Source organism: Malaclemys terrapin, chromosome 6, assembly GCF_027887155.1.
Source record: "Malaclemys terrapin pileata isolate rMalTer1 chromosome 6, rMalTer1.hap1, whole genome shotgun sequence".
Classification (NCBI taxonomy): domain Eukaryota; kingdom Metazoa; phylum Chordata; order Testudines; family Emydidae; genus Malaclemys; species Malaclemys terrapin.
The window spans coordinates 92707717-92729045 of record NC_071510.1 but is presented as its reverse complement, the minus strand read 5'-3'; the positions used below and the strand labels follow the sequence as shown (position 1 = coordinate 92729045).

The 21329-nt window shown below is 41.4% G+C and overlaps 1 protein-coding gene across 5 annotated transcripts in view; it reads left to right on the top strand.

Annotated features, from left to right (window-relative positions):
- The window catches only part of ERBIN (erbb2 interacting protein), a 243832-nt gene that overhangs the window by 148290 nt on the left and 74213 nt on the right, over positions 1-21329 (top strand). For all 5 annotated transcript variants that reach the window (XM_054031406.1, XM_054031409.1, XM_054031405.1 and 2 more), the window contains exons 6-7: positions 6009-6087; positions 9657-9746. In XM_054031406.1, the coding sequence (XP_053887381.1) occupies positions 6009-6087; positions 9657-9746 (169 nt within the window). The remainder of the gene's footprint in view (positions 1-6008; positions 6088-9656; positions 9747-21329) is intronic.

The window sequence follows — 21329 nt, the reverse complement described above, 5'->3', positions numbered from 1 at the left end:
AAATAGAGACTTCATGCTACAAGTAGAATGTAGCTATTGGGTATTTCAGGTTTTTGAAAATAACCTTTTGTTGTGTAACAATTTTTGGAGCACTATAGTTATGAGTTATGGTTTCTAGCTTCTTTCAATTCCTGGTAACTTTATTTAAAATCTTTTGAGATGAAAATTTCTCTGCTTACTCTCAAAAGTGAACTTTTCTTGGAAAACGTGTGTTAAATTTGTTCAGTTTTCGTTTGAGCCATAAGAATAAAAAAAATTGTTCTTTTCTTGTAAAACTCAAATGGCTGAATCTATAAATTATATGCAGTAGTATCACATAATTGACAGATATCTGAGATCAGTATTACAAATGATGGCTCAATTTTTTTACTCTTTTGCTTTGTCATTTGTCCTTGGCTCAGTGAGCCATTTGCCAAAAGAGTCATTGTAGTGTATTATCTAAACACCTGGATACTGTGTGGCTCAGTGGATTTCCTAGACCATCATCTCTAAATAAGAGTTCAAATCCTTGTATAAGTCAGAAGGGAAAGAGTTCAACATTTGGCATGATTAAAAACAGCTTCTTTCCAAGAGAGACAGGAACTCTGGATTAGCAGGGTCAGAACTGTTACTTGGTAGAGCTGTGTGGAAAAGTCAACAGTATGACTTACTACCTTCAAAATAGCCAGTTTACTTAGGTTTAAAAAATATTTTGTGGCTGGATTACATGTTAAACTGTGATGGTTCCTCTGTAGTGCTACAGTTTACCATCAGAGGGTCCTGTGGCACCTTTAAGACTAACAGAAGTATTGGGAGCATAAGCTTTCGTGAGTAAGAACCTCACTTCTTCAGATGCAAGAATTTATTTAAAATAAAAATACCTGCAGAAGGATATAGGAGCAATGTAGCACATTACAGTGGAAAAGGAAATGCAATTGTAATAAGACTCATGTTTCTTAATTATAGGATAATAAAGATCTAGATGCATGGTATAGGTCACGCGTGCCAAAGGCGGCATGTGAGCTGATTTTCAGTGGCACTCACACTACCCGGGTCCTGGCCACCGGTCCGGGGGCTTTGCATTTTAATTTAATTTTAAATGAAGTTTCTTAAACATTTTAAAAACCTTATTTACTTTACATACAACAATAGTTCAGTTATATATTATAGATTTACAGAAACATTAAAACGTATTACTGGCACGCGAAACCTTAAATTAGAATGAATAAATGAAGACTCGGCACACCACTTCTGAACGGTTGCCGACCGCTGGTGTAGGTGATGCTCTTGGCCAGGGAAAATGGGCTTCAGTGCCATTTTTCCTACTCACATTGTAGAGTATTTTATAGTATCTGTATTTCAAATCATTTTCTTGCCCAAATCTCTGACAAGTTCTAATAGGAATTTTGGCAGAGACTGTTTAGATTACAAATTCACTGTGTAATATGTGGGTTTATGCAGGCTTCCTTGGATTTAGGAAGAGGAGTTGCAAATTTGGAAAATGGTTTTGATCTCTATTCTATAGCCTTACAAAAAAGGACCTTCACTTTCAATTATTTTATTGGCCATAGTATTTGTTTCTGATAACAATAATCGGGGGAGAAATTATGGTGTTCAAAAAAGAATTAGACAAGTTCATGGAGGATGGGTCCATCAGTGACTATTAGCCAAGATGGTCAGGGATGCAACCCCATGCTCTGGGTGTCTCTAGCCTCTGATGGCCAGAAGCTGGGAATGGACAACAGGGAGATGGATCGCTTGATGATTGCCTGTTCTGTTCATTCCCTTTGAAGCATCTGGCATTGGCTGCTGTTGGAAAAGAGGATACTGGGCAAGATGGAACATTGGTCTGACCCAGTATAGCCATTCTTATGTTCTGCTATGTTTATTGATAATAGTCCATTCATTAAGAAAAGTAAATCTACATATTTAAACAAGCTTCTAACAATTCGATCATGGAAATTATGCTGATACACACACCAGTTTAGAGTACTAAGCCAGTATTTTAATTTTGGAACTTGTTCATCTCTATGTTGTGTTGTTGAATTACAGCATAGATGAGAAGACATACCAGAAGACAAATTTAACGAAAATGTAAATAAAATGATTGTAGTTCTGTTTTAGTCCCCATCCCAACTCCATTTGATATACCCATCTTTTACTTTCTGGCCTTTATTATTTTAACCAAAACATAATTTTTGTATACTTGTAACTTTCTTTTAAAAAGTTGTTTAAGTATTAAGTAGTTGTAATCATCAGATTACAAATCATATAGTTTTTACATACCTACATATTAAGTATTAAAAAATGAATTTTTCAGAAGAGGTGTCAAACTTATTTGATGGATAGAGATGGTTTCTCTTTTTAATTAATCTCAGTGGGCATTGTATATCTGTGATGGGCAAATGTTTTGTAATGTTTATGAAGCCAGTCTATACCTCAGTTTTCCCCTATTTGTTGCATTGTTATCTAGTGGGTGAAAAGAGACTGTTCTTGGCAGGCTAAGACACAGATGTGAATGATGCCTAGTTGTCTGGGGCCTTAGGTCCCATATCAGCAGAGCTCTTGAGAATACAAGTATCAGAGGGGTAGCCGTGTTAGTCTGGATTTGTAAAAGCCGCAGAGAGTCCTGTGGCATCTTATAGACTAACAGACGTATTGGAGCATGAGCTTTCGTGGGTGAATACATGCATCTGACGAAGTGGGTATTCACCCACAAAAGCTCATGCTCCAATACTTCTGTTAGTCTATAAGTGCCACAAGACTTTTTGCTGCTCTTGAGAATACAGTGGCCGATCCAATTGCCTGGATGTGGACACCTAGTAACCAATGACCCAGAGAGAGATCTAGACTCCCCTCCTCTCAGCAGGGAGGCAGAGCCACATCTCCCCAGTTTGGAGATTAAGGACTGGAGAGGTGTGAGGTGGGAGTTAAGTATTGGCTGCTGGAGGAGTCAGGGGGATGCTCACTGGGAAGTCTGATTGAGGAGGTCAGACAGACTAACAGAGGGAGAGAGCTTTGAGCTCTGGCTAACTAGAAGGTACTCTACTGTAACCTTCATTTCTCTGTGCTATCCAGGGTCTTCCTATACTGTGTTCTAGTCAACTAATATACCTTACTGTTTAACATCACTGACTGAGTGTCACTGCAGATGCTTGTGGAGGTGCATTGCTCACTAAGATTAAGCCTCCCTCAAGGGTCTGTCTCAGTATCCTCGCAGAATGGAGCTCACAGTGTAAAGCAGGTGTGCTAAAGGCCTAGAGGTCCAGTCTAAGGAGGCGGTGAAGGAGTGGTACCCCCTGTGGAGTCTGGCATACTGAAGGGGTCCTCCCAGAGACTGTTCCAAAGCTTTCTCCTGAGGGTATTCTGCGTCAAAAAAACAAAAATTCTGCACACAATATTTGAAAATTCTTCAAAATTCTGCCAATTTTATTTGTCAATAAATAAATGTGTTGGATCCAGAATGGGAGCGGGGAGCACAAGCCACTGACTGCACAGAGGTGTTGGAGATCACCCCTCTCCTCCCCCCTCCTCCTCCCCGCAAGGACCAGGACTGTCCAGAAACACCTGGGGGCTCTGTCCCTCTGTGCCAAGCACAGGAGCTGTAGGCAGGCAGGCTCAGCCCAGCGAGATCCAAATATGGAGGGCTTAGTGTAGGGAGATCCAGGTGTGGGGTGATAGGGTTCTGTGTGGGGCAATCTCGGTGGGGGGCCTGGGTGTGAGGGAGATCAGGATAAATGGGGGCTTGTTGGGAGGGAGGGGCTCTGGGTGCAGACACAATGGGACTCCACAGGGGGATCCAGGTGAAGGTGGTTCGGGCTCAGCGGGGTGGTGGTCTTGGTTTGGCGGGCTTGGGGGGGGAGTCCCAGGTGCTGGTTTGGTGGGGTGGGAATCCGGGTGATGGCTTAGTGGAGTGGGAATCTGAATGCAGGTGGCTAGTCAGGGTGGTTCAAGTGCAGGGGGTGGTCTGGGTACAGGGGGTGAGGCTTGTTGGGATGTGGGGTCAGTGGAGGGGTTCTGAGTGCAGGGGGTGAGGCTTGGCAGGGCAATTTGGATGAATGGAGATTGGGCGAATGGGGGAGCAGCTCCCCGTACAATGACCCCTCCTCCTCCTCCTCCTCCTCACGACTGAGGAGCGATGGGGGCAGGAAGCGGGGCTCGGGGTTTCAGCACTTCCTGCAGCTGGAGAGGTTTCTGGGAGTGGGTCTGACACAGCCCTGGCCACTCCTTACCAGGAAAGAGGAAACTCTGTCCTCTCCAGCCCAGCCAGGATTAGTAGCTGAGCCTGGCACAGAGTAGGAGTCACTGGCCGAGGCTTCCCCAACCCCGCTCCTCCAGTGATTTGCCACTCCATTGGCTGCTCTGGGCACCCAAAACAATGCACCTGCACTGCTTGGGTGTGGCGCATGACTGTTCTTGCAGCTTCCCTGTCAGTCATTTTTTTGCAGGGAAGCAAAGAAATCTGTGTGGGACATGAATTCTGTGCATGTGCAGTGGCGCAGAATTCCCCAAGGAGTAAAAGCGGGGGCCATAGCACTATTCCTGTGGATCTGTTAAAGTATTACCCTGAATCTACACCTGGACTACCACTGATTTGAATGAGAGATTTGCTGAATATTTAGCTGTTTGTTCAATACTTTATTGTTGCATTCAGAGTCACTCAGTGAGAAAATATTTACCTTTAGACCATCGCAAAGGTATCCCTTTGTTTCTTTTCCTTCCCCACTCTTTTTCTTTCCCTCTTCCTCCTCTCTCTTCACCCCTCAGCATTTCCTGCCCTGCAGCAGTTATCATTTCCCATCTCTCCATGGGCTTCACTCCTACTCTCCACATTGCATTTGCTAACATGATCATTTGTGATTATGTATATTGTATGTTGTAAATATTTTGGTCTACCCAACAAATTTTACATCTTGTTTGTCTTACTGGTATAAATTAATTTGAGGCTGAGGAATGGTAATCCTCTTTGCTGAACCTAGGGTTGAGAAACAGGACTGTTAATCTTGCCTTGGGGTGACAAAGATTACATTGACACTGAAGAGTCATAATTGGGCTTTAGAGTTACCTAGTGAGATTAATAGAAGGTAGGAAAGTTCCCACCTCTGAGGCTACCTTCACTGCACCAGGTGTTGTTTTTTCACAGTGGGATAACTAATCTGCATTAGCTGTCCTATTGTAAAATCCTGTTGGAGTCAAAGCACTGTAGTTTTAATAAAAACTTTAATGAAAGGTAGCTAGGTGGGGCTAATGCTATATCCCCACCTGTGATTGGCCTTGCTTAATTTACCACATAGTAAAACTACAGTGCCATGTCTCCATGAGGATTTTATAGTGGACTAGTTAATGCATGTTATCTTGTGGGAAAAAAACACACTTTTCTGGGCAGTAAAAACAAAGTCTATCGTTTCAGGCTGTTTGTAGAGTTAGGAAGACAACAGCATCAATTACATTTAATTAACATTGGGAAGGTCTCTGCAACCATGAAGGCTAGACTCTTACTTTTTTAAAGGAATGAAGTTTATATTCTACATAATCAGAACATGTCTTGCAGGCCACATAAACACATCAGGTGGGCTTGAGCTATAGTCTGTCTAAATTTGGCGGGGGAGACAGGGAGCACAATTTGTTACTGAAAATGTATATATGTGTAATTGATGATTGAAGGCTGACCCAAAGGCTGCCATTGACTTCAGTGGGCTCTGGATCAGGCCCTTCATTTGCCTTACTGATCCAGGAAAATCACTGTTGCAGTGGTTCTCTGGAGTGTTGGTGGGAGCCTTTCCTGATAGAACACAGAAAGAAGCATTTTGAGAAACAAATAGTGGGTATGAAATGGGTATTGCGAGAGAAGGAAGTGCATGAAAAAGGATATTTATCATACGAAGTGGTCCTCAAAATGAAAAATTGGAGAACCACTGCATTAATTGTTAAATGAATTGGTTCTTTTTTAAATGTTTTAAATTAAACATTTTTCTGCCTGTGATTGAGTCTAATAACTTAACATAGTTTGTCTTTTCCTTATTTAACAGGCATACAGGAGTTTCCAGAAAACATCAAAAACTGTAAAGTTTTGGCAATTGTTGAGGCCAGTGTAAATCCAATTTCAAAGTAAGTTCCCCCTCCCCCCCTTCATTCTGATGACAAAACCTAAACTTTCTTACCATTTATTGTGTTGTATGTCTGTATAGTTACACAAGGAGCTAGTAGTGCCCCCCATAATTAAAGTTGCCCTGCAGGTCCCATTATAAGATGCTCTTTTTCAGTTGCTTACAACTTTGCCAAACTTTAACTGTCCAGGCTGAAATTTTCTATGCTGGTTGTTTGCCTCAGGTTGAGTTTGATTTAGGATTGTCCTGGAGTCCCCAGGAATTAAAGATTAATCTTTAATTAAAGGTAAAGTCATGTGATGAAACCTCCAGGAATTCGTCCAACCAAAGTTGGTAGCCCTAGTTCGATTAAAGTTTCAGCAAAAACAATTCAACGGTTTCTGAGAACAAGTTTAGTGGAAAAATATATATTTCCCCATGGTTAAAAGAAAACAAACAGACCAACTGAATTCTTATGACTCTTTCACTGAGATGCTCTAGTGCCCCCATGCTTTGAAGCACGGAGTTGAAATTTAGCAGGGAGATAGCCCGGTGTAAGGGACATGCTATCTAGTGTTTGTATGACTGATTGCCCAAATTTGGCCAAGTTATAAACCTTTTAAAAATTGCATTTGCCACAACAAATAAATAATATAATAATTACTGTATAGTAGTAACTTGCTAGAGTTTGGCAGGTAAATTCTCGAGTCCGTCTGCACTGATCAGGCCCAAGCCCAGGAATGCAGGCTCTTAGCTGCTCCTGGCTGCTAGAGGTGTCTGTGGCACTGGGCTCTGGAACTAAGAACAGAACTGTCATCATGGAGGCGGAAGCAGCCTGACTGAAATGCAGATGGGACAAGAACTGAGCCAGGATGGGGAGATGAGGCAGGGAAATGAGACTGGGAGAAAGGAGCATGAGGGGGTTGTTGAGGGAGAGGCAGGACTGGCACTGGGACAGGCTGGAGCAGGCAATAGCAGAAGTGGTCAGACTTGCAGGGGAATGGGGCAGAAGAGTGTGCCCACAAGAACATACTCCCTTCCAGAATCTGGAATTGAACGGAAGGTTCTTGGGTCTCCACTGTCAGCAAATAGCTACGGATCTAGAGCAGTGGTTTTCAACCTTTTTTCATTTGCGAGCCCCTAAAAAATTTCAAATGGAGGTGCTTTGGAAATCTTAGACATAGTCTGCAGACTGCCACGGGTCCACGGACAGCATGTGGAAAACCACTGATCTAGAGACTGATCCATACAGAGGATGACACAACCTACTACTGTTCTTAATTACTTCTTTAGCTCAAGTGACAGAGGCCTGTGCTGTGGATCTAAGAGTTCCAACCCTGTTGATGAACCATGTGGCTATCAGTATGGTTCTACAGGATAGAATTAGGTTAAATCAGTTGAATGCTGCTCTAAAAACTGGATTCTTTCCCTGCCTTTGCCACAGAGTTGTTGTGTAATGCTAAACTGGTTACTTAAACCAAACTTTTCATAGGTGCTCGCTAATTGTGTGTTCCTCATTTTCTGAGTGGCGGACTTGAAATCCTTGGATGAGTACTCATAGGTGCAACTGAAGTCACTGGGCTAGAACACACAGAGTGTTATATAATGCTAAGTACAGTGAAAAATCAAGTCCTAGAAATCTCAAACTGGGCACCCAAAATCAAAGAACAGTTCTGACCTTAATCTCTTTGATCCTCACTTCCTTATCTTTAAAATTGGGGTCATACCACCTCACCACACACAGGGTTGTTGTGCAAATCAGTTCATTAATGTTTGGGAAGCACTCAGATATTTTAGTGAAGAGTGCCATGGAAAAAGCCTCTGAGAAGCTCAGTATTCAGAGCAAGGTTTGAATAGTGTGCAGTAAATAAGACATAGAATCACACTTCGAAAAATAAGGATAAAACAAGATACTGAATAGCTATTGGTTCTGTGAATACCATCTGTCCTGTTCACTGAATGAGGCAGGAGTTCTGCGGGGAGCGGAGGGAGGAAGTGATCTTGTTATAAAAGACGGTATCATAATGGATGCACATATGGGAGGTAACTTAGGGTTGCACAGACAACCTTAATTCTGGCATTTCCTTACTTTTGAGTGCTTGATTTTTGCAACCTTGATATTCTTTTAACATCGTTTTTGTGTGTAGTTATATATACATCGTCTTCCTCAATAGATATATACAAAAATAAAAAAAGGGATTAACATTTTTGCAACCTTAATAAAATAACATTTGAAAATAATCCAACATGTGCATGCACATATATAATTATATAATCATTTATATTTTAATGTGTAACTGTATATTACATAATTATTACTAATTAAGTGTAAGTAAACTGTACTAAATTTGTACTAATTAACTGATCAGATGATCCATCTACACTCTATTCAATTTAAAATTATGGGATTTTGTAGGCATAAGGGCTGAGTGGGTATGTTGGATAAAGATAAATAAGTAAATATTTATTGATATAGCACATGCTGCTTTACATTAAGGTCAGATTTTTCTATCTTTTTAAGACTGTAAGTGTTAGAAACTTACTTTTTGTTTTAGACTAAAGTTTAAATTGTTCAGGAAAGTAGGACTTAGACAGTTTCTTGTGCTTCCCTTTCATTACTGGAGTGTATTTTTCAATTCTTGGTTTTGATGAAGTTAAATATGATGTTGCAGGGGTTTCTAAACTGAGCTTTTAATGGAAGCATTTATAGAGAGACTAATGTTTACATAAACTTTTGGTTTTTAAAATGACAAAAGATGCAGGGAACCACAATACCATCTCCTTGGATGGGCAGAAACATGTAGATTCTCAGCTTGCTGGGAACATTATTGTTTTTCTTTTTTTTTTATGTCAGAGTCATAAATCTTTAAAAATAGGAAATTGCTGCTACTTCTTTTGCTTCTGCTGCTATTTCTTAGGCACCTACAGCCATAACATTTGAATGCCATTACCGACTTTTTTAGAAGTCACCAGTTCTCTGAAGAAGGTGGACAAATGTATATTCCTCTTCCTCAACTATCAGTTGCTTAATGAAAAAGAATCCAATCTGTCTAGTTTATTTCATGGGAGCACAAACCATGGACCATTTTGCAAACTCATCTCCTAGGATAAGACTTGCCCAGAAGTGATGGCTCTTGTCTCTCTGGTGACAAGATTTAGGCTTGGCCCAGTTTCTGGAAGTAGTACTAGCACAGGTGAGATCTCTGCTGAAAATGACCATCACCCCACTTCCATGCCTAAAAAACAAATAAACTCAAAAAGTTTTACTAGTTTTTCATTAGCCTTGGTATTTCCACTCAGTGCATCTTCCACAGTGGATTGCAGTGTGAAAACAAGCCTTTCAGATAGCTAGACCATAACCTGTTCATAGCATTGAAAAACAAGGGCCTTGAAACTGATCCTGGTATGAACAGTTAGCCGAATGTAGGCTGAGAGAGCCTTGTAGAAATGCTGATAAACCTTAATTTTAGCATATATGTTCCTTTTGCTATACTAAACAAATTATACTGTGTTATAAGAGAGTACAATATAATGACGATATAATGTTGAAACAAAAACAGTGCCTAAAAAATTGTTTTTGTGTTCATCTAGGCTTCCAGATGGATTTTCCCAACTGTTAAACCTAACACAGCTGTACCTGAATGATGCTTTCCTTGAGTTTTTGCCAGCCAATTTTGGCAGGTAAGTTAAATTTGAATCTGAAAACCTATAATATTTAATTCTTGGTTCTTAACTATTCAGAAAACGTTTTGCTGCCTCTTAAGCAAAGGGTGGGAGATAAATCTCCAACAAGTTTTCCATATATTACATAGCTTAAAATAAAACAAAAAACACCAACATTCTCTTTGGTAGATCTTCCTGAGTGTTCTGTTTGTACCCTTGAGAAACCTTACCAAACATTACTTAGTGGAAAATAACAATTAGATGCTTGTCTCACTTCATGGGGTAAGTCTGTCTTGTTTTAAGTATGAGAAACTAATCTTGCTGAAATACAGCTTGGTCACCATTTAGTTGTTGGAATGGAGCAAAACAATGACTTCGTCTTCAGCAATCTATTTATTTATGAACATTCCATCTGTTTCTGGTACTCACAGAGATGTTTTTACACATTAGTAAACTTATGTAAACCAGTGATTCCTGAACGATTAGTGCTTAGGAGCACACAACATATTCGCTATCAGTTATTCGCAGTACCCTGTGTGATGGGTTCCCCCTTGGGGTGTCACCTGGAACTGGGGTACCACTGAGCCCTCTGACCCACCAGTCTGGGCTCCCTCTCACACTGTGCTGCCTCTTGCACTGGGCTCCCTCTCACACTGTGCTCCTCCAAGCTTGCACTTTCACCAGCATTCACACAGACAAGGATACACCCAGTTGCAGTTACATGCAGACTCTGACTAGCCACTGCACACTCACTCACTCATGCCCGTCACCCCAATCAGGGTATGGGCCGCCAACTACAGATCTCCAGAGTCCTCTATCCTGGGCCATTTGCTCTAGCTGGTTCCAGGTATAGCCCATTTTTATGCTATCAGCCTGAAGGTCGCGTCGCCAGGTGTTTCTTGGACGGCCTCTTTTCCGCTTGCCTTGGGGGTTCCACCGCAATGCCAGTCTAGTGATGTTGGTTGGCATAGTGTGTGTCCTATCCAGCCCCACCTTCTCCTTCTAATTTCTTCCTCTGCTGGAAGTTGACAGGTCCTCTCCAAGAGGTAGATGTTGCTGATTGTGTCTGGCCAGCGGATCTGGAGAATCCTTCTAAGGCAACTATTTATGAAGGTCTGGATCTTCCTGGTGGTTGTTTTAGTTGTCCTCCAGATTTCAGCTCCATACAATAAAACTGATTTCACGTTGGAGTTGAACAATTTAATCTTTGTTGCCAAAGACCGCTCTCTGGAGCTCCAGATGTTCTTGAGCTGTAAGAAAGCTGCTCTTGCCTTACCGATCCTTGCTTTGATGTCTGCGTCCGTTCCACCCTGTTGGTCGATGATGCTGCCTAGGTAGGTGAAGGACTGCACTTCTTCCAGAGGGCTTCCATTCCGTGGGTCATTACTGATGGAGTTAATCTTGAGGATCTTGGTCTTGTCCTTGTGGATGTTGAGGCCAACCTGTGATGACGTGGCTGCCACTACGCTGGTCTTCTCTTGCATCTGCCGTTTGCTATGCGAAAGGAGTGCAAGGTCATCGGCAAAGTCCAGGTCATCTAGCTGGGTCCACAACATCCACTGGATTCCATTCCTGTGCTCATAAGTGGATGTCTTCATAATCCAATCAATGACAAGGAGAAAGAGAAATGGTGACAACAAGCATCCTTGTCTAACTCCGGTTCACACCTGGAAGCTGTTTGTAAGCTGCCCTCCATGGATCACTCTACAGTGTATGCCGTCATATAAGTTCTTAATCAAGTTGACCACCTTTGCTGGGATGCCATAGTGCTGAAGGAACTTCCAGAGAGTCTCTCGATCCACGCTATCGAATGCTTTCTCATAGTCAACAAAGTTGATGTACAATGAAGAGTTCCACTCCATAGACTGCTCGACTATGATGCGGAGCGTTGCTATCTGGTCCGTGCATGATCTGTTTTGCCGGAAACCTGCCTGCTCATCTCGTAGCTGTGGATCGACGGCATCCTTCATTCTCTCTAAGAGGACTCGGTTGAAGACCTTCCCTGGCACCGATAGAAGTGTGATTCCTCTGTAGTTGGCACAATTTCTGAGGTCTCCTTTCTTGGGGATTTTAATAAGGTATCCCTCTTTCCAGTCTGCCGGAATCACTTCTTCCCATATCTTCTCAAAGAGGGGGTACAGCATTTCCACTGAAGCATCCAGATCTACTTTCAGGGCCTCCGCTGGAATATCGTCAGGTCCAGCCGCCTTCCTGTTCTTCATCATAGTGATGGCTTTTCTGATCTCATCTCTGGTTGGTCTATCACAATTGATTGGAAGGTCTTCATTGGCTGGGTCAATGTCTGGTGGATTTAATGGTGCTGGTCTATTCAGGAGTTCCTCAAAGTGCTCCGCCCATCTATTTATCTGTTGTTCTATTTCTGTTATAGTCTTTCCCTGCTTGTCTTTGACGGGACGTTCTGGCTTGCTGAACTTTCCAGACAGTCGCTTGATGATGTCATACAGCTGTTTCATATTATCGTTGTATGCTGCCTGCTCCGCTTCTGCTGCCAGTCCATCCACATAATCTCTCTTATCCTTCCTAATATTCCTCTTCACTACTCTATGGGCTTCAGCATACTCTTTTTGCGCTTTAGCCTTTGCTGCTCTAGTCCTGCTGTTATTAACTACTGCCGCCTTCTTCTTTCTATCTTAGTCAAGGTCTCTGCTGTGATCCACTCTTTCTGCTGGTATTTCTTGATTCCAAGCACTTCCTGGCATGCTGACCTAAGTGTGTCTCTCACTTTCTGCCATCTGTTGGATACACTGTCTTTCTCTTCCTCAGACCGATCCTGTAGTACTGAAAACTTATTCTTCAGCGTCAGTCCAAAATCTTCCTTGGTCTTATGATCCTTCAAAAGGCTGATGTTGTACTTCGCTCTTCTATCTGACACATCTATCCAGTTCTTCTTCAGCTTCTATCTGGCCACCACTAAGTGATAGTCGGACGCTACGTCTGCTCCTCTTCTAACTCTAACGTCCTACAAAGATCTTCTGAACTTCTTGCTAATACAGACGTGATCCATCTGGTTTTCTATCGTGCCTGCTGGCGATACCCAGGTACTCTTGTGGATCCGCTTGTGAGGACAGATGCTACCTCCTATGACCATGTTGTTAAGTGCACACAGATCCACAAATCTCTCTCCATTCTCACTCATCTTTCCCAGAGCGTGGGTCCCCATGATTTGTTCATCTCCTGTGTTGTCAGGTCCAATTTTGGCATTAAAGTCTCCCATAAGGATGGTAATGTCTTTGTCTGGGAGAATCTCTAATATTTTCTGAAGTCTGTTGTAAAAGTAGTCTTTGTCCCCCTCTTCACTGTCATTGGTTGGAGCATAGCACTGTACAACATTCATCTTAATCCTCTTCATTTTAGTTCTGAAGGATGCTGTGATGATCCTGGAACCATGTGCCTCCCAACCAATCAGTGCTCTCTGTGCCTGCTTGGACAACATGAAGCCTACTCCCTGTGTGTAGAGTGCATCGCTCTCTTCATGTCCGGAATACAGCAACAGCTCTCCTGTCAACAGTTGTCTCTGTCCAGCTTGCGTCCATCTTGTCTCGCTAATGCCTAGTAGGGTCAGGTTGTTGCTCCTCATCTCTGCTGCGACCTGCGCCATCTTTCTTGACTAGTACATGGTCCTCACATTCCATGTACCGATGGTAATCCTCCTGGTTGCAAGAAGGGTAATCAGCTTAGTGGCATCCTCACGACTTTCACCACCCAGCGTCATGCGTCTTCAAGTTGAAGACCCTTCTTTTTCCAGGCTAAAAGTCTCTGTTATCTCTATTGTTGGCGTTTCTGTAGCAGGTTAATTTTTTACGGGGTGGAGTTGCTAGCCCCACGCCCAACCCTCCTCCTTTATCCTGACTTGGGACAGGCAGATGGCCCAAAGGACCTCTGGTGGAGCCACTGCACGAACCAGCAATAAGGAGGCTACAGTCAGAATAACTACCCGCTTCTCAAACTCTCTCACCCCACTGGAGTATAAACCCAAAATTATACCATCCTGCGCTGCACAAGGAACTGTACAGCGTAAACTCATAGCGTTCACCCCTCCCTCAATCTGGAGAGGAAATGAAGCAGCCTCTTGAGCTAAGATTCCCAAGCACTTCACTCTAACTGGTTTAGATTAAAACATACTGGTTTAGATTAAAACATAGATTTTAAGTGAACAAATTTATCTTTTGTAGTTATTATAAGTGATAGCAAACAGATCAAAATCTCAAACTAAGCTTAATATACTAGAAAGATAGGATTTGAATTACCAGTCTCTCACCCTGATTAATGATAAAAATGGGCTGCAGATTCTTAAGGCACAAGCTACACTTGTTTTGCAGTTTGAAATCCCCAGAATTTTCCTACACAGGCTAGAAATCCCTCCAGCACTTCCTCCAGTTCAGTCTTTTGTTCCGTAGGTGTTTCCAAGAGTTTTCTTGTGTGGGGAATGAAGAACAAGAGAGGATGTGACTCCCTGCCTCATATAGCTTTAGCATATGGCAGGAACCCTTTGGCCCAACCTCATTTTGTGGAAAAACACTGGTATCCAAGATGGAGTCCAGAGTCATGTGGCCTGGTCACATGCCCTTGCATCCCTTGCTGAGTCATAGCAGCAATTGCTTACAGGTTGGCCAAAACATTCACAGGAAGGTTAAATTCTTCCAGGGTCCACTGTTTTTGCTGATGGACCATCAGCACTGTCTGGCTTCTTCATTGTTGTACCAGAAAGGCTAGTTGTGGATGTCACCCAGAGTAAGCACGATTGAAATACAGATACATAGTCAATATTCTTAACTTTAGATACAAAAATGATACATACATACAAATAGTATAATCGTATTCAGCAAATCATAACTTTTCCAATGACGCCTCACATGACCCATCTTGTACAGAATGCATTATAATTATGCCATAATCATATCAACATAATATCACTGTGAAGAATATCAGATGCAGTGTCCTACCCTGTAAGAAAATTTTGCTCTCAATCAGAGTATGAGGCAAATACTTATATCCTAGCCTTTAAACCCTGGGTTAATTCTTCAGTGCAAAAATGATAGGATAGTATAGTTAAGAAGAAAATTATTTTTAGGACAGTACTGTCTGTCCTTTCCTTCTTGTTCTTTTGGTTTGTCCACTTCTGCTTTGTTGCTCTCTTCTTCCCTGTCCTGTCTGTCTCTTTCTTTCAACCCCTTTCCCTTCCCATGTCTCATCCAAACTTTTCTTTTAGGAGCTACACCAATTTACACCAGCTGAGGATCTGACCCTTTGAGTGCAAGTGACGAGGATCCTATAATCCTAGTCAATACAATTCAGTAAACAAGTGCTCAGAAAAGTGGTGAAAGCAGAAGCATAACACTACTCTTCTACAGTTGCTGAAGTAGTTTGGCAGACCGGTAGGCACTCAGTGAAAAGCAAGAACAAAAGTAGTCTGTTAGCGATGCATTTACTAGTCATCTGAGATGCACACTTTTAGGATTGTTGGCCTAGATCTCTCTTATGTATGTACACATTTCCTGAATTCAGTATTTTAAAAAATAAGCTACACTGTACATTAAACATTTTGATTGCAAATAGGTTGAGTGGGAATTGTTTTCTTCACTTCACTCTTAGAACTGAGCTATGAGGTATGTCTATACTTCAAACTGGATGTGTAAATTCCAGCTTGAGGACATACCTCTACTAGTTCTGATTGAGCTAGCATGCTAAAAATAGAGTGTAGCCACAGCAGCAGGAGGGCCTAGCTACCCCAAATATGATCCCATCTGAGACTCTAGGTAGGCCTTTGAGGTGGCTAGCTCCTTACACTATCATGGTTACACTTTATTTTCTGTGTGCTAATGCAGGTATGTCTCCTCAAGCTGGAATTTACAACTCTGGCTTGAAGTGTAGACATACTGTCATGGTGTTCTGGGTATAAATCAGACCAGCAAGGGGTTGTACCACTGCTTATCCTGCAACCCTGGGTGCACTACAATGCTTTGCTGCTGTAGCTCTGAGCCTGCTAGAGTGTACTCACAGCTAGCAGGTTATACCCTGAGTGTCTGTGTGCCAGACAGCCTTGGTTCAGCAGCTCTGACCCCAGAAGCTTGTCTATTGCCTCACAACCAAACTTCCACCAGCCTTGGTTACAACCAGCAAGTGACCCCAACACACTCCCCCAGCCCCAGACTCCCCCAAAACCATGTGCCCTGAAGTGTCCAGCCCTTATCTGGGCCACTCAGACAAATATTAAAGTTTGTTGCTCATTCAAAGAGACAGAAGCCCATTACATCTTATTAAAATAATGGGGGTAATTACACCCTTCCCTTCAAACACAGCACTGAGTTGGTTTATAGTAAAAAATAAAACAAATTTATTAACAAAATATACATAGGATTAAGTTTTGCCAAATAAAAGAAATAAAAGTGGAGATGGTTACAAGCAATTAAAAGTGAAAATATATATTTAATAGTCTAAAACTTAATCTTGTAAGGTACAGGCTTTGTTCAAGATGGTTTCTCTCATCAATCTTCCTTCTTCCCAACCATGGCTGACTTCCCCTCAGTTGGGATCTTCCACAGAAGTACAAGATGCTTGGTTCCCTTATCTTCCTAGATGAAATAACTTTGCCCAAGCAGTTTTCTCACCTATATTCAGTTCTTTTCTTGGTTGAAGGACCCATCTTCTTCAGCTTGCAAGAGCTCTGGCCCTTGTGGCTGTCTAGTGATGGATGCCAAAGATGGCTTCTGCCCTTGCTTATATCTTCCAAAGTTCAATGAACGTGTTTCAAAAGGCAGGATAACCTCATGCTGTTTTTTCCTTCATGTGGGCTTCCCATCCCTATGTATGTAAATGTGATTTCCGTTGTTTTGATTCCACCATGCTTAATTTACATCGGAGACAGGTAAGTAGGTGTGATGTTCCCTCCTGTCTGGGAGAGACCTGTATCTTCCTTTGTTTGAACACAAACTGTAAAAGCTAATATCAATGGGTACTCATAATTCCTTATATTGTAATAATACATACATTTCACGATGATACTAATCACCAGTGTGTCATAGGCTTTCATAGAAGATCTCAGTATACCCACTTTTATAATACAGTAATATTGTATACAATCTGTTGACTCAGTTGCTTATCACTTGAGATTCAACCCCCCTGTCTTTATATTTGTTAGCTTGATAGCTTTGTTTACCTTCTATGTAAATGGACCTTCATTGTCTCTGCCTGGTGACAGGGCTAGTCTGAGAAGCAAATATACATGCCTTTGTCTAGGGCAGACCAATTTACCAACTCTCCCGATATATCTGGTTTAAACGCATTTTAGTCATAATTCTAGCATATAGCCATTACTCTTAATGCACACTGTGTACATACATCATGCAAGAATATTATTGATTAGTGAATTCTTAGTTTCCCAATGACCTATCACATGGCACCTTTTTAGATGCAGATTATAACCATAGTGAATTGGTGTACACTGAACTAGTCAGGCCAGCTGAAACTCACTACCTGATACCAGTGAGCCTCTTGCATTGGCATGCTTTTAGCATCACACCTCTCCCATTACAAAGATAGAGGAAAGTTAGCTAGTAGCTAACCCAGAGGCAGCCTTTTAGAGCCCTCTCTCCTGGACATGGCTTCTGTCACTATATTTTCTTTCCCCTTTATATAGAAGAAACCTGTTCTGTCACCTTTGTCCGTTTAGAATCTCCAGGACATATCAGAGACTATACATAACTCCACCTACTGGCTGGCTAAGAATAGTACACATCCTGTGCAATTGATTTGTTATCTTGTCTCCGTCACCACACCCCAGCATGCTTGATTTTCACCCACCTGTTGCATCTGTTTTTTAGACTGTAAGCTTTTTTGGGCAGGAACTTCAATTTATCATCTTTGTATATCACCCAGCACAATGAGATCCAATATCGTTGAGGCCTGTAGGTGGTACTGCAATATAAATGTGTTTTATAATAATAATTTAAAAAATTAGAATTAATGGGAATTGGGATGCAAATCCCTTAATAGCTATGAAAATCTCAGCCTTGGTTTTTAAAATATACAGGTACTGACTTTAAAACACCCTAATTTCTAGGCTAATAGATCTGAACAGGAATTATTAACAGACCTTATACCATCAATTGCTTTTATTTTATATTTATATTTGTATATATATAAAAAATTTAAAAATGGGTTTAAACTGCTAAGGTTACAGTAAAATTTCCTGAGATAAGATGGGTGAGGTAACATCTTTTAGTGGAGTTTATGGAATCATAGAATATCAGGGTTGGAAGGGACCTAGTCCAACCCCCTGCTCAAAGCAGGACCAATCCCCAACTAAATCATCCCAGACAGGGCTTTGTCAAGCCGGGCCTTAAAAACCTCTAAGGAAGGAGATTCCACCACCTCCCTAGGTAACCCATTCAAGTGCTTCACTACCCTCCTAATGAAAAAGTTATTTCCTAATATCCAACCTAAACCTTCCCCACTGCAACTTGAGACCATTACTCCTTGTTCTGTCATCTGCTACCACTGAGAACAGTCTAGATCCATCCTCTTTGGAACCCCCTTTCAGGTAGTTGAAAGCAGCTATCAAATCTCCCCCTCATTCTTCTCTTCTGCAGACTAAATAATCCCAGTTTCCTCAGCCTCTCCGCTAGACTTTCCAATTTTTCCACATCCTTCTTATAGTGTGGGGCCCAAAACTGGACACAGTACTGCAGATGAGGCCTCACCAATGCCGAATAGAGGGGAATGACCACGTCCCTCGATCTGCTGTCAGTGCTCCTACTCATACAGCGCAAAATGGTGTTAGCCTTCTTGGTAACAAGGGTAGGAGCCTTGCCTTGTATCACTTTGAATAAGCCTGTTATAAGCTACAAAAGTGAGATCTGGTAAGAGTGTTGGCATTTTCATAATATAATAAAAATACTGTAATGATAATAATTAATAATAAAGTGTGTAATAAGCATGTTATAAAAACAAATTTTATATTTCAAGATCACTGCTTTTATAATTTATACTCAGGTAAAGGAGAAAATCCCTGGAGATATTCATTTTTAGGAGGGGGTTTGTGAGACTTGACAATTTTTAGTGAAAGGGGTTCACAGGTTGTTAAAGTTTGGGAACCACCGAGCTAAGGCCTCACCAGTGCTGAGTAGAGTAGGACATTACCTCCCATGTGTCACATATGACACTCCTGTTAATACACTCCAGAATTATATTAGCCGTTTTCACAACTGCATCACTCTATTGGCTGACATTCAATTTGTGATCCATTATAACCCCCAGATTCTTTTCTGTAGTACTACTTCCTAGCCAGTTATTCCCCATTTTGCATCTTTGCATGTGCTTTTTCCTTCATAAATGTAGTACTTTGCTCTTATCTTTATTGAATTTCATTTTGTGGATTTCAGAACAATTCTCCAATTTATCAAAGTCCTTTTGAATTATATATAAGCCTGTCCTCCAAAATTCTTGCATTCTCTCCCAGCTTGGTGTCACCTGCAAATTTTATAAGTATATTCTCCACTCCATTATCCAAGTCATTAATGAAAACATTGAATAGTTCCTGATCTTTTATTCTTACCTTTACCTTCTATTCTGACCTGAAGAAGAGCTCTGTGTGGCTCGAAAGCTTGTCTCTCTCACCAACAGAAGTGATCCAATAAAAGATATTACCACCATTGCTGTAGCTACCCTCTATACAGTAAGATTTTCTGTTTAGTAATGTGCTCGTTCAGATGCTTAGTTAATTAGTCTTGTGTATGAATAGAATTATGGAGAGAAATTAGAAATTGCAAGACAAGTGATTTTTTTCATCTGTACTTGTTACATATTTGAAAATATTAGAAATGAAAGAGAATAAACTAGAACTGAAATAAAACCTCCAAAATGTGCTTTAAAAACATTTCGATTTTTGGTTGTGCATTCTGCAGATTTATTGGCATCTGTTTTAGACACAGTTTGATATACATTTAAGCTATTATATTTTTGTAGCAGATTAGTGTGCTTTTTTTCAAGTTTTGTAAGCACAGCTGAGCTTTAGTTAGCTGCTAGTCTGAATGTGGAAATGAAGTATAAGTGTCATGTGATGTCTGCTTAATTTATTTGGAGCAATGTCAAACAGAGCCTAGATATAAGCCAGTTGGCTATCTCACTAGCCGGTGCACCAAAGAGCACTCTTCCAGCCACAGGATTTCTGTCCTTTTCTTAAAGGCTTTGATTTGATTTCTTCAAAATAAACTTAGAAATTCAAAATATCGATTGTGTCCTTTCCCCTGACCTAGAGTCTTCTGCAGGGACCTATCTAGGTCCCCTCAGGATTACATTCTGCAGACCATCTGCCTGGGAGTCAAGTCAAGGCAAACCTTTCTGATCCCATCTCCTTCCTAGCACTGCTTGCCCGCAGGATTACACTCTGCAGGCCCTCTGTCTGAGAATCACATATAAACTGTGTTCTTTCCTCTGCCCCAGGACCTCTTGCCTCCTCACCTGGTTCCACCTACTGAGACAAACACTTTGGAACTCTCGGAGATACAAAACCTCTTATATGCCTGCAGCTCCTATCCTCAACTAAGCTACTTGTTCACTTTTATGAGAACCATTTGATCTTCAAGCTATCATTTGATCCCTAGCCTTACAGCCTCAGGTGAGAGGCAGTTGATTAGTCTGATTGGATGCAGTTGGGCTCAGCTCCCCTTAAAAAGCCAGCCATTCTGATACTAGCATTTGCCTGCAATAATTTCATTGGTAGCAGTCTACAAAAAACATAAGCTTGGGACAAGTCATATCAGTCTGTGAGGTACTAGGTGCTAAACACACTCAACTCCTATTAAATTAAGTTAAATTGATATAGATTAACCCTCCAACAGGTTTCACTGTCTAGTTCTGATTTGAATGGCTGTCCTTTTTAGCTTCACTGCCAAAAAGCTCTGTTTTGGGAAGAGCTCAGCTCTTCCCTGATGAGGTTAAAGAGTGTTGAAGGAGCCCAGCACTTCACAGAAATAGGGCATTATGACAGTGAAGCTAAATAAGATAAAAAGAACAGGAGTATTTGTGGCACCTTAGAGACTAACAAATTTATTAGAGCATAAGCTTTCGTGGACTACAGCCCACTTCTTCGGATGCCAGTGGGCTGTAGTCCACGAAAGCTTATGCTCTAATAAATTTGTTCGTCTCTAAGGTGCCACAAGTACTCCTGTTCTTCTTTTTGCGGATACAGACTAACACGGCTGCTACTCTGAAACCTAAATAAGATAGTTATTCAGATCTGAATTGCACATTAAAATCTCCTAGAGAATTATCTGTATTTCTTTAATTAGTTCAGATCTTCTCCAAGGACATTTTTAATGTAATCATCATATAAATTTATTTAAAGGCAGAGATAGACATTAAGGGTGTTCTATACTCCACCACATAAAGCCCTATATAGGTGGAGTGCTGAATGGTTGAGGAGGTGGAAAAGCCAACCTCCTCAACCCCCCCAAAACCAGAATCACGGTACTGCTTTGCTAAACATTTTCCTGATTGGTCCTGCTTTGAACAGGGGGTTGGACTAGATGACCTCCTGAGGTCCTTTCCAAACCTGATATTCTTTGATTCTATGAATTCTAT